Source organism: Gigantopelta aegis, chromosome 12 (assembly GCF_016097555.1).
Source record: "Gigantopelta aegis isolate Gae_Host chromosome 12, Gae_host_genome, whole genome shotgun sequence".
Classification (NCBI taxonomy): domain Eukaryota; kingdom Metazoa; phylum Mollusca; class Gastropoda; order Neomphalida; family Peltospiridae; genus Gigantopelta; species Gigantopelta aegis.
Window position 1 is genome coordinate 49,187,909 of NC_054710.1, and position 13,998 is coordinate 49,201,906.

The following is a 13,998-nucleotide window of genomic DNA, read 5'->3' on the forward strand; positions in this document are numbered from 1 at the left end:
ATAGTGAAATATATATGGTGTATTATTTCTTATATCTTGAAGGTCGGGATTTGCCTGCTTCATATGGTGGTGGAAATGCACTATCATTGTTTCATTTACTGCATGTATAGTTCCTCCCTTTCTATAAAAAGAACACAACCAACCACTCTCTAAGGGCTTACATTATTATGTTTGGAAGGCTGGTGCCAGAGGGGACAGCTTTCGTGGTCATGTGACATGACCATATGTGGAAAAGGGCCAAAGTTCCTTGTTCTTGGTGTGGATCTCACACAAGGCATTCCACTCTGGTCACCGAGCAATCAACACCGAGTTACTCGAGCCATCTTAAGGTAAGCATCGTATTACATTTAGTTACAAGGAAGTATATTTGCTATTTTAGGAATCAAGCTATTGATCATTTTTTATAAGATTGAATGCATAGTTATAGTATTTTATAAAGTTGGTTTCTCTCCCGAAAGTATATTAACGATTAGTAAGTGATCATTTTATTACCTGTTAGTACTGTTGCCATAATGCTTAAGAAAGAAAGAACAAAGATGTCATAAGGTTCCATATCATGATGTATCATAATTATCGACATTTTCTTGCACTGTATAGTTTGGGAGCTTTTATTTGACATTAAATAGGTTAGCGCCGTTTTATTAAATATGTTAGCTCAAAAGAGATAAACCGCTGCTTTAGCAATTTATATTAACTCTTGGTGAGAGGGAATCTTAAAAAGATCCAACTAATGCCTTATTGCTTTCATTTATTTATCTGTAAAACGCGACTGATAATTGCTTGTTTTTTGTTCAGGTTTGGACTCTGGTCGTGTGGGGTAAGTGATACTGGCCATCATTACATATTAGTTTGTTCATTCATATTATACTTTTACAGATATGTATATTATAATTTTCATAATTTGTACTTAAATGGTACATATGTGATCAGTCAGTTTTATAAACGAATGTCCAAGTAGACAGTACAAAACCTGTATTTAGTGGACACATATTTAGTATGCTTTTAAATAGAGGTGCCCTTTTTAGTAAAAGGCTCATCTCTGTACTTATTTGAATAATTAATATTAGAATATTGCATACATATGTATTCATTAACGAGGTTAATGGTTTGATTATTATAAATGTTTATGCTGGGATAAAATATATTAAAGACATTGTTAGTATTGAAAGGAAAGAGCTGAGTTATTGAGCAAAATATATTTTATCACCAAATGATCACACATGTAAACGATTACTGCAAGGGAACAGTTGGTATTTAGCTTCTCTCTCTCTCAGTAGGGGATTATGGTGTGTGTCCTAATTAGCACCAAAACTCTAACTCTAAGAGAACAAAGCACTTGGACTTTTGGGAAATGGTCAGAATGACCTGGGGTCATTCCTTTAGCAGACGACCAGTTCGACACCAATATCTAGTAAATCCTCAGCTGCAACATAAACATTGGTCTCAGCTTGAAATTAATAGACTTAAGCTGAATAACCTTTGGTAATGTGTTTGTCTTTGTGGGGGAATGGCTTTCTGACTTTGTTTTAATGTGAAGGATATACATGTACACTAGAGAAGAAACATACAACTTTACATAATTAGAATAGAAAAACATGTTTATCCGGATAATATTAAAGTAAAAATGCATTTCTAATAATAGAGTGAAAGTTCTTATTAAATGTTTAGAAATAATCTATTTTGTATTGTTAACTTGTTGCATTAGTGCCGGCCAAATGTATATGGGTTGAGGATGAGTACAAATATCTTATTCATGTTACTTCTTCTTGAAGCCACGGTTTAAAGATATTGTGGAAGAGTGTTGATATTAATGATTATGTGTATTTGGTTTGATAGATGAAGCTTGGTTACTAATGCTATTTAATTGATTAGCCTACACTTTTGTTGAACATGTATTTATATAACTGTTTTCTATTTTGTTAAATATTAGGGCTATACCTGTGGGGTATACACTACTTGTATATTGATTTATAGATCCTGGGGATAAATGATCCTATATGGAAACCCCAGTGTTCTAATTTACTTATAATTAATTAACCCTATTATTAAAGCCCTTCAGATCCTGAACCTCGTCTTTCTTATTTATATTAATACATATTTACTATATTCATATTTGAGGGTGAAGGTAGAGAATCTGCTTTCTCTGTACCATACGATAGTAAATTACTCCCCCCCCCCCCCCCCCCTTACATTATATAGAATTATGCCATATGAAACTGCCAAGCATGGATATAAATTTAAGTGGTTAATTGATATAGAAGATACACTAAACAAATTGGGTATGGGCAATTATTGGTTAAATCAAAATATTATAAACAAGAACGCATTCGTTCATATTGTGTGTCAAAGGTTAAAAGATCAATACATACAGGTATGGAATGATAATTTAAATAGTTACCAAAATGTATTACATATAGAATATTCAAATCAACACATTCATGCCAAAATTATCTTTTTCACTTACCGGAGAAACTATGGAGTCTACATTCGATTCCGGACTAGTAATCATTATTTACCAATTGAAACTGGACGATGGCAAAACATTGAAAGACAAGACAGAATTTATCCTCTTTGTCAAATTTCTTTAGGTGACGAATATCATTATTTATTTCAGTGTCCTTATTTTACAAATGAAAGATCAACATATCTAAAGAAATACTACTACAACAGACCTAACACTTTCACATTTTATCAGCTATTTAATTCTAGAAAGGTATCAACCACAAATAAATTATATATGTTCCTCAATGCTGTCGACACTGTTTTTAAAAACATGTATATGTTATAATTATATCCAATGTATTGTTATGTCCTATGTATCACGTCTAGAGTACAGTGCTGGCTTTAAAATTATTCTTATATAATAATTACACCCATTTATGTATTAGTGCTATTATTATATCGCAGCTCCGTCCATCTTCTCTATGCACAGTGTAAACAAACGCTCTAATTTACGACAAGGCGCTTCGCTTTCATCAACCTGACTTATAAAACAACATAAATGACTTGATAGTATAGTAAACTATGTAACTAAATATATTTCAGGTTGCATCAATAGAACGAAATGGAGTTAAAGTAAAAACGACCACTCACGATACTCAAGTGATACTTTTGTTTTCTTTGGGACGACGTAATTGGTAAGTTTTGTGATTTTAGATGGGAAAGTCTACTTAATCAAGGGTTTTACAGAATTACTTACAGTAGTAAAGCAGGATGGCTGGTAATATCCATTACGATTTGAGGGGTATCCGTATAGGTGTCTATCGGCCTCGGTGGCGTAGTGGTTAAGCCATCGGATTACAGGCTGGTAGGTACAGGGTTCGCAGCCCGGTACCGGCTCCAACCCAGAGTGAGTTCTTAAGGGCTCAATGGGTAGGTGTAAGGCCACTACACCCTCTTCTCTCTCACTAACCATTTATCAACTAACAACTAACCCACTGTCCTGGACAGACAACCCAGATAGCTGAGATGTGTGCCCAGGACAGCGTGCTTGAACCTTAATTGGATATAAGCACGAAAATAAGTTGAAATCAATCAATCAATTAGTGTGTCTAGACACAGTGTCTGGGGACCGTCTAAATATACACCTGCCAATCAGGAACCACAGGTACAGGCCGCGGAAAGAAAAAACCAATTAGCCAAGGAAACACTCCGATTATTGTTTCAGTACGTGGGTTAATTTATGTACTAAACATAATACAGTTATTTCAACACTGACATGGTGGTTTATTTTGTATTTAAAAATAATATATAATTGGTGCTGGCTTACTAGGATGGATATTATTACAGAACATTGCGATGCATCCGCAAAAATCAGGTATATTTTGTTTCTTCAGTTCGAAGACTAATTCCTGACTTGACACGTTAGGTATTACATAACCACCAACTCGAAAGAGGGCGTATTCACTGGGATGGTACAAAATGGCTGCACCCATTATATATAATAGCCATCACATTTAACCGTTTTATTAATTAAGTATACGATTATACTTGTTGATATTAAGCAATAATGTGCATTATATATCGTTGAATATGCAGACCAAATGCCTTAATTGTCCCTTCCTTTAAGATCACAGGATATTGTGTGATACCGCGCGGACACCCCTCCAATCGTAATAGCATTATCAGCCATCCTGCATTATTACTGTAAGTTATTCTGTAAAACCCTTTATTAAGTAGACTTTCCCATCTAAAATCACAAAACTGACCAATTATGTAGTCCCAAAGAAAAGAAAATTATCACTTAGGTATCGTGAGTGGTCGTTTTTGCTCGAACATACCCTACCAATAGAGCTAATAATATGCATTTTTTCTTTGGTTTTTCAAAGAGAAAAATACTATAACTCCATTTCGTTCTATTGATGCAAATTGAAATATGTTTAGTTAAATAGATTATTATACTATCAAGTCATTTATGTTGTGTTACAAGTCAGGTTGATAAAAGCGAAGCGCTTTTTCGTAAATTAGAGTGTTTGTTTACACTGTGCATAAAGGAGTTTGACGGAGCTGAAGTCACTTCGCCCTAAGCTATACCACCGGACGTCACAAAAACGAAACAAAATGGCTGTCTCCAGTTAGTAGGAATAATCATGGTTTTTTATTAACTCTAAAATTAGGCGTTTATCATTTGTTAAAATGACAGTATGTTTCGGTGGTCCAGGTATGCATCTTTCCAACACATAACGCTCTTGTTTGAGTTGATCCTCCCTTTAATATCTATGTATATTACATTTTCAAATGATAAAATATAAATAGAAAATGTTTTTTGTTGTTAATTTTCTTTTTCGTTTTTACATGTAGGCCTAAGTAAAAATATAACAATGCTTTTCATGCACATTTACATGAAATTAGAAATGATAGTGGTATTGTTTTGCAATATTTATAATGCTTTAATGTAAATAATTTAATTTGAGTGTATAAAATGACGTAATTGATAGGAATTCTGATTTCACTGAGCCTGTATTAACATAAATGTATTTGACATATTCTACTTTTCAGTACTTATATTAAGAAAAGTCCACTGTAAATTATCTTAATCATGGTTCATACACTTATTTACCAAGAAAATGTATGACTTTCCATGAATTTCACTGATAATGAAATTAACAGCAATTGAAAACTGCTTTAGACATTATACATTTTCTCTCTAAAGGCTGTCAGAGTAATAAATTATAAATTTAATAAACAAAATACTGGTATTTTACAAATGTGGATGCAGCAAAAAATAGGGTTTTCTTCTTCACATACCTGTACAAGTGTACTCTGTGTATAAAAGTACACTTATGGTTTACTAGTAGCTTAAAGTGAATATAGGTTCAACACCAATTAACTTAACACTAATTGCATCAATTTCAAGGATGCATTACATGCAGTATTCACACATGGCTTGTTTCGTGTTCAATATATGATTACAGTTACTTGCTTTGGATATATTTGATAAGTACATAAACAATAACTATCTGGTATTTATATTTTCAGTCCAAAGGTGTGGGGGATTTCAATGCCATGCTAGAATTTATCATAATGTAGTCAACATACTCCTCCAAAAAGTAAAAGTATTATAACTGTTATATGGATTAACAGTCACTGCAGAATAAAATGATGGGCTTTTGCTACATTTGTCCAAAATTGTCTAGGTAGGCTAAAAAGAAAAAGAAAGAACAAGAAGTCGGGGGAAAAAAGTGAGGAAAAAACAACAACCCCACACACACACACAAATAAATAAATAAATAAACTGAACAAAGATTAAAATGTCCAGTTTCAGGATATTTATGTAAATAAATTCTACATTATAATTTGGAAAGCATTTTATTGTGATCAAATTGTTGGGTCAGTAGCAAAAACCAAACAGTTTGTTCTGTTATGTCTCAAGTAATTACATGTAATTAAATCTGCTCACATTACAAAACAAGCTCTGCAGTCTCTTTAGAAACACCAACAATGAAAAGAAAATTAATATTTGTATTACCTTAGCACATTTTAAATTTGGTGTTAAACATCCGTGTTTCAGAAAAACAGCCTTCATAATTTTGGCCCATGGTAAGTTTGACACATGGCCTAGATACTGAACCACATTATTTATGTTTGTCTGTCGCCACATTAACATGGGGCCGGGTCGTAACTTAGTGGTACATCGCTCTTCTGATGCACGACTGATCCCCGGTCGGTGGGCTATTTTTCATTCAAGCCAGTGCTCCACAACTGGTGTAACAAAGGCCATGGTATATAATATCCTGTCTGTGGAATGGTGCATATAAAAACTGCTTTGATGCTAATCGAAAAGAGTAACCCATGAAGTGGCGGCAGTGTGTCCGACGTAATGTAAGTCCAGGACCCATATTCACAAAAAGGTGTAAATTTACGTCTACGACTAGCACTTACGTCTGCCGTAGATTTACGTTTACGTGCAAGAAGCACCTTATTCTCAAAGACGGTCGTAAATGTAAACGTAAGTTTGTTGGACGTAAATCTACGATTTAACACTCTCACCGGAGAAATAATAATAAAAAACCCCATTAGAATCGATGGGTACCGGGTAAATAACAAATGCGCAAAACGCAGTTTCGTTTGTCGTCTGCTAACAATAACATCGCAAACGGCGAACCATTGCATTTTGGTATTGGTGAGAATCCGCGTTTTGGTACGAACTTGAGAATATTTCTTAAAAAGGAAAAGATAACTCTTGAGAAATTGGCCGAGACGAAAACATCCGTTCGAACACCGGTGGCGTCGTGGTTAGGCCATCGGTCTACAGGCTGGTAGGTACTGGGTTCGGATCCCAGTCGAGGCATGGGATTTTTAATCCAGATACCGACTCCAAACCCTGAGTGAGTGCTCCGCAAGGCTCAATGGGTAGATGTAAACCACTTGCACCGACCAGTGATCCATAACTGGTTCAACAAAGGCCATGGTTTGTGCTATCCTGCCTGTGGGAAGCGCAAATAAAAGATCCCTTGCTGCTAATCGGAAAGAGTAGCCCATGAAATGGCGACAGCGGGTTTCCTCTCAAAATCTGTGTGGTCCTTAACCATATGTCTGACGCCATATAACCGTAAATAAAATGTGTTGAGTGCGTCGTTAAATAAAACATTTCTTTCTTTCTTTTTCCGTTCGATCACCAACAAAAATATGTTCAATCCGTTGGCGTTCGCTATCGCAAACTGCTTCAATTATTGGAAATGTTGCCAGTTTCCATAAATAATAGTAAATAACGGCGACCGTGCTTGATTTATTATATGTACACAACTTACGTGCAGCGTTAATTGTAACAGGAGGCACTCTTATATTTACGTCCAACTTTACACGTAACTTACGTTTACGTTGTTTCGTGAATAGCTCTTCAGTTGTAGATTTACGTTTACGTGTAAAACTAGGCTTACGATGTTTTGTGAATATGGGTCCTGTTCTGTATGACACAGTTTTATATATACCGATTGCGAGATCGTTATTAGGCTAATTGAATATTTCTTATTATTATGTTTGACGTGTCTGATAGATTATGTAACCGTTTGTTAAAATCAGAAGATAGAAAATAGTTTAGCCAAAACAGGCTAATGGCTTTATTTTAATAATCATCAGAGTAGTTAAAATTATTGCGCATTTGTTATTTACCCGGTAGCCATCATTTCTAATACGTTTTTTTATTTTAATTACTCCAGTGAGAGTGTTAAATCGTAGATTTACGTCCAACTAAGTTACGTTTATATTTACGACCGTCTTTGAGAATAAGGTGCTTCTTGCACGTAAACGTAAATCTACGGCACACGTAAGTGCTAGTCGTAGACGTAAATTTACACCTTTTTGTGAATATGGGTCCAGAGTCCTTATTCACAAAGCGTTCGTAAATATTTGCGTTGCGCACACGCAAGTAACCACTTGCGATGTAGTTACGTACACGTCAGATTTGCGTTAAGTGGTATTCACAAAGCACACCTAGAGTTCACTTATCGATTTCGCACGATACGAACACGCATCGGTCATGCACGTGGGTTTTGCACGTGCGTCTAACCATAATGTTACATTCATAACACAATCAAATATGTCTGAAGAACCACCCAAGAAGAAACGGAAACAAAATTTCACAGTACATGAAATTGAACGTCTCTTGGAGTTAATCGAGAAAGACTATGAGGTAATTAGTGGCAAATTTAGTGACATTGTTACACTCAAGAAAAAACAAGAAGCGTGGCAAGAAATATGTAGAAAAATAAACGCGACTTCACCATGTCTACGAACAGTGGATGAAATTTTTAAAAAGTGGGAAGATATGAAATCTAAAGTTAAGAAAAAAGCTAATAAGGAAAAACAAGTATATTCCAAAACTGGCAACACGCCCCGCCAGGCTGCCGATCTTTCAAACGCTGACCAACGTGTCATTGACCTCTTAGGAATTGCCAGGATGTTTGGCATAGAAGGTGGTGTGGATACCCATACAGCAGACAGACCTAACGACTAGCACAACCTCATCCAAACCCACAAAAGTAATTCTTTTTATGTTTTTAGTTACAATTTTCTCGTTCCAGCCAGTGCTCCACAACTGGTGTAACAAAGGCCTTGGTATGTACTATCCTGTCTATGGGATGGTGAATATAAAAGATCCCTTGCTGCTTTATCGAAAAGAGAAGCCTATGTGGCGGCAGCGGGTTTCCTCTAAAATACATGTCTGAATGACCATATTATGTTTGACGTCCAATAGCCGATGATAAGATAAAAATCAATGTGCTCTAGAGGCGTCGTTAAATAAAACACACTTTACTTTTAGTTACAATTTTCCCAAATAACGAGGTGTGGTGTGGTCACAATTGATATTATAAATATAACGTCTTATAAATGATAAACAAGTAAAAATAAACTAAACAACATAACTATGACGTTTATATATGTGTGTGTTGTATGTATGTGATGTATGTATGTGTGTATGTATGTATGTATGTGTTGTATGTATGTATGTATGTATGTATGTATGTATGTGTATGTTTGTGTTTGTGTGTATGTATGTATTTGTGTATGTATGTGGGAGCGGGATCTAGCTCAGTCGATAGAGCGCTCGCTTGAGGTGCTGAGGTCGCAGGATCGATCCTCCTCGGCGGATGTCTAACACTGGTATTTTTTCCGTTCCAACCAGTGCACCACGACTGGAACAACAAAGGCAGTGGTATGTACTATTCTGTCTGGAAAAGTGCATATAAAAGATCCCTTGCTGCGTATCGAAAAGAGTAGCCCATCGTGTGGTGACAGCGGGTTTCTTTCTCTAGATCTTTGTGGTCCTTTACCATATGTGAGAGGCCAATATAACCGTAAATAAAATGTGTTGATTCCGTCGTTAAATAAAACACTTCTTTTTTTCTTTCTTTCTTTTTGCGTATGTATGTATTGGTGTATGTATGTGTGTATACATGTATGTGTGTAAGCGACAGAGAGAGAGAGAGAGAGAGAGAGAGAGAGAGAGAGAGAGAGAGAGAGAGAGAGAGAGAGAGAGAGAGGTGGGGAGAGAGAGTGTGTTTGTATGTATACTCTTCAAAAAAAGAAACGCAAAAGGGTACAAATGGGTTATAACTCCGATTTTATGTTTCCTACCGGTTCATGCTTTGTGAATATAAGGTCATTGCATGTCCCAAACACATTCCCACGGTTACATTCGATAAAACGCAGCTACTGTACAATAAAGTTCCAAAATGTGAATATTCGCAAAAACGCAGCCACGTGCAAACCATGTCACCACTGCACGTGCGTTGTCTGCACGTGCAACATGAACACCGACAGTATAAAAGTGCAGGGTGTTCGCTTGCCTGGCCTCTGTACCTGTCCGACAGTTGACAATCCAGGACATGCCACGTCTCAGTGAACCGCAGAGAAACAATGCCATCGGCCGACTAGACGCAGGCGAATCCAGAACGGCCGTTGCCAGGGCATTCCATGTGTCCCCAAGCACCATCTCCAGACTGTGGGACCGTTACCAGCAACATGGATCAACACGTGACCTCCCTAGATCCGGTCGACCACGGGGTCACTACCCCCGGGCAGGACCGCTACATCCGGGTACGCCACCTTCGGGAACGATTGACTACTGCCACCTCCACAGCCGCAGCAATACCAGGTTTGCGCAGGATATCCGACCAGACCGTACGGAAACGCCTACGTGAGGTAGGAATTCGTGCCAGACGTCCAGTTCGAGGTGTCATCTTAACACCACAACACCGTCGACTCCGACTGCAGTGGTGCCAGATTCATCGACAATGGCCTCAACTGCGATGGAGACAGGTGTGGTTCAGTGACGAGTCCCGATTTCTGCTCCGACGTCATGATGGAAGATGTCGCGTGTATAGGCGTCGTGGTGAACGTTATGCGGCAAACTGCGTGCAGGAAGTGGACAGATTCGGCGGGGGTAGTGTCATGGTGTGGGCAGCCATCTCACACACTGGCAGAACTGACCTGGTCCACGTGCAGGGCAACCTGAATGCACAGGGCTACATTGACCAGATCCTCCGGCCACACATCGTTCCAGTTATGGCCAACGCCAACGCAGTGTTCCAACATGACAACGCCAGGCCTCACACAGCACGTCTCACAACGGCTTTCCTACAGAACAACAACATTAATGTCCTTCCTTGGCCATCGATATCACCCGGATTTGAACCCAATTGAGCATCTATGGGACGAGTTGGACCGACGCCTCCGACAGCGACAACCACAGCCCCAGACCCTGCCCGAGCTGGCAGCAGCCTTGCAGGCCGAGTGGGCCACCATCCCCCGGGACGTCATCCGTACTCTGGTTGCTTCAATGGGCAGGCGGTGCCAGGCAGTTGTCAACACACGCGGAGGCCACACCCGGTATTGACTCCAGATGACCTTGACCTTGGTGGTGTGTCCTATCACTTACTCACAATGGACTAGAGTGAATTGTGAACAATCCTGCAACATTTGGTAATTATCGGACTCACCATTCAATAATTAAATCAATTCTCCAAATGTTACGACAATGTGGTTTTGCGTTTTTTCTTTTGAAGAGTATACAAGTCATAGTGTAAAGAATGTATAGGTTAAATCATCGAAAATCAGTATAGGTTTCATAGGTTGACTGTTTGTTTCATGGGGGAGGATCTATCTCAGTCGGTTGAGCACTTGCCTGAGGTGCGTCGCTCGAAGGATCGAATCCGTTCGATGGACCACAAAATGTTACGGGCTATTTTCCATCCCACCCGCTGCCCCTCAATTGGCATATCAAATACGGTGGCATGTATTGTCCTGCATATGGGAAAATGCATTCAAATGCCGTGTTATCAATAAGGCTGACTAGGCTGAAGCCTAGGGGCCCACCAAGAGCAGGGGCCCACCAAAAGCATGGGGTCCATGCAACCATTTATCTGAAAGGGGGAGGGGGATGTCGAAGGGCCCAAAGAAGCTCGAAGCCTAGGGGCCTTGCCATGGGTTAATATGGCACTGCAAATGATCCATTGCCACTAATGGTAAAATGTAGCGAAATTCTTCGGACTACCTGTCAAAATAGCCAAATGCTTGAAATTGAATAGCCGATGATTGATAAAACAATCTGCACTAGAGATGTTAAAACAAACACACTTTAACGCTTTTGTTTATTTCATCTCGAACATTTAATAAAACGTATGTAACAAAAATATTTTTAACAATACTTTATTAATGTTTTCAAATTGTTTTTCAGACGATCACAAAGGACACACCCAGTGATACAGTTAGCTAGTCAGCTGTAGAGAAACAACCCATACTACAAGTACCATTAAAGAACTAGAATCGTTTCCGTATGCAGCAGAAAATAATGAAGAAACTATTATGCCAAGTACCTCAGAACTAAATGCGTCTCATCCATTGAACCCTCAACCTTACACAAGGAGAACAAAAGCAACAAGACCAAATCACTTATTCCAAGTGAATCAGCCAGTCTATCAGAAATTAATACTGAACTTATTGATATTGAGAGAAAGAGGTTAGACATAGAGGCTAAACGGCTAAAAGTTGAAGAAAGGTTAGCAACGTCACTGGAGAAGGGCGTGCTTCTCCTTGAAAAATTGTTGTAAGGTGAACAAAACAAATGATGACATACTGGCGTAAAAAATCAATAAAATCTTTGACGTTTCAACATTTTTTTTTTTTACAATACATATTTATATTTAACATATTACTGCTGCACTGAGAAATGTTCTCTAATAACTGAGGCCCTTTTCATTACACCATTCATTTCATCTTGCATTTGTGGTGGGTTTATGTCTCCATCCGGGTTATCATCTTCGTTTTGTGGTACATCTTGTGGAATAGGTACACCATTTTCTTCACAAATATTGTGCAACACCGCAGTTGCAATTATTATTTTACAACATAGTTCAGGTCGAAGAGTCATGGTTCCCCCTGGGAAAATAATATAATAGAGGGATGTAAAATTAAGCAATCATATTATACAGTATTTAAATATGATCAAAACTTATTATTGGCATGGATTGCTTGGTTAAAACAGTATAAGTCAATTTAATAATTCTAAATAATTTTATTTCTCAATAGTTAAAATCCAAGGGCGCAGAGGGTAGGCACTGTCAGCCAAAAGATGAGCATCATCACCACAAAAGCCATTTTTGAATGCAGCATTTAAATTGCACTTTTCCCATATGAAAGCATCATGGGTACAGCCTGGCCAACGGGCAACAATGTTCGTAAACTTCATGTCATGGGAATATATTCCTTGAACATTGATCGCATGATAAAACTTGCGGCATACATATGCGTCTTCATTATAAGATGGCATTTTTATTGGCACAAGACTTCCATCTAAACATCCCAAGACATTTGGAATCCTTTGTCCATTTTTATAAAAACCTTCCTTCATTACATCTTGAGCTTGACGATTTTTTGGAAATACAATTATTTGAGAATATTTTTCTTCAAGTGCATTTGCCACTCGTGTCACAATTCTTGAAACTGATGGCTGGCTGATACCATACAAGTCTGCAGTCACTTTTTGGAAATTTCCCGTTGCAAAATATCTCAATGCACAAAGCAGTTGCAGTGGGGCGGGTATAGCTCGTGACCTTTGTGTTGGGTGCACCAAGTCACCTTCAATCAAGTCTATCACTGGTAGAATAACATGTCGAGGCATTCAGAATCTTTTTTTGGCAGTTCTAGGTCATCGTACCTATCCAGTGGGTTAAAACGGTCGCGAAATATTCGCTGACGACGGATAGCTTGCCTATTTATCGCCTGTTGTATAATAAAAAATGCCGCCATTGTGTCCCAGATAAGTGCACGCAATCTGTTGCGGGAGGTCTAGAACCTGCCGCAAGTTTACGTGTACTTTACGGGTGCGCGTAGAATTGCGAGTGCTTCGCGAATAGGGCTTAAATCTTAAGTGGAACTTACGACTGGCTTACATGGACGTAAACAGCTAAGTGTGCTTTGTGAATAAGACCTCAGTACTCTTAAGTATTTGGTTGGCGACGTCACGGACCCCGACAGACTGCCAGGCGGCTTCTACAAGAACTTCAAGGTCTTACCGGATGGCCACAAGGTCACCATCCACTCGACGGAGCTACGGGGCGTGGGACAAATCTTAGAGGGTAAAATGGGTTTGGCGCCATACCCAAATATTTTTGCAGATTTTATTTAGGATTTTTTGTTAACCTTTTGACAAAATTAATTAATCTTATCATTACTGTATGCCTTTCTTAACCCTAACCCTAAACTTAACCCATTTTCTTTCTGGGGAAGGTCCCCCATACCCCCTGTTGACTGTGGTTGAAATCAATCCCATAGTGCCATACCCAAAAATTTCTTTCTAGCAGAAACACTGATATAGAACCCCTTGTCAAACAATGTGATGACGCCAGTTACACTCGAGAATATTACATTAACGTTTGTTGCGAAATATACGTTAACAAGTTGCATCACGTTGTGGTATGCACGTAAAATGGCCTGATCACAAAGCCACGACAAGAAACCGTTTGTTTTCAGTCGTACTAATGTATTTATAATTAATGA

General features: G+C 38.3%; 1 protein-coding gene and 1 long non-coding RNA gene across 2 annotated transcripts; both read left to right on the plus strand.

Moving 5' to 3' along the window:
* On the plus strand, positions 1 to 2,067 carry LOC121386884. The gene is made up of 3 exons (XR_005959726.1): positions 1 to 329; positions 796 to 817; positions 1,931 to 2,067. It is a non-coding gene; the product is annotated as an uncharacterized LOC121386884 (long non-coding RNA).
* Positions 2,068 to 8,038: 5,971 nt separating this feature from the next.
* LOC121386125 (nuclear apoptosis-inducing factor 1-like) lies at positions 8,039 to 8,455 on the plus strand. The gene has a single exon (XM_041516925.1). The coding sequence runs from the start codon at positions 8,039 to 8,041 to the stop codon at positions 8,453 to 8,455; it is 417 nt and encodes a 138-aa protein (XP_041372859.1).
* Positions 8,456 to 13,998: the final 5,543 nt, after the last annotated feature.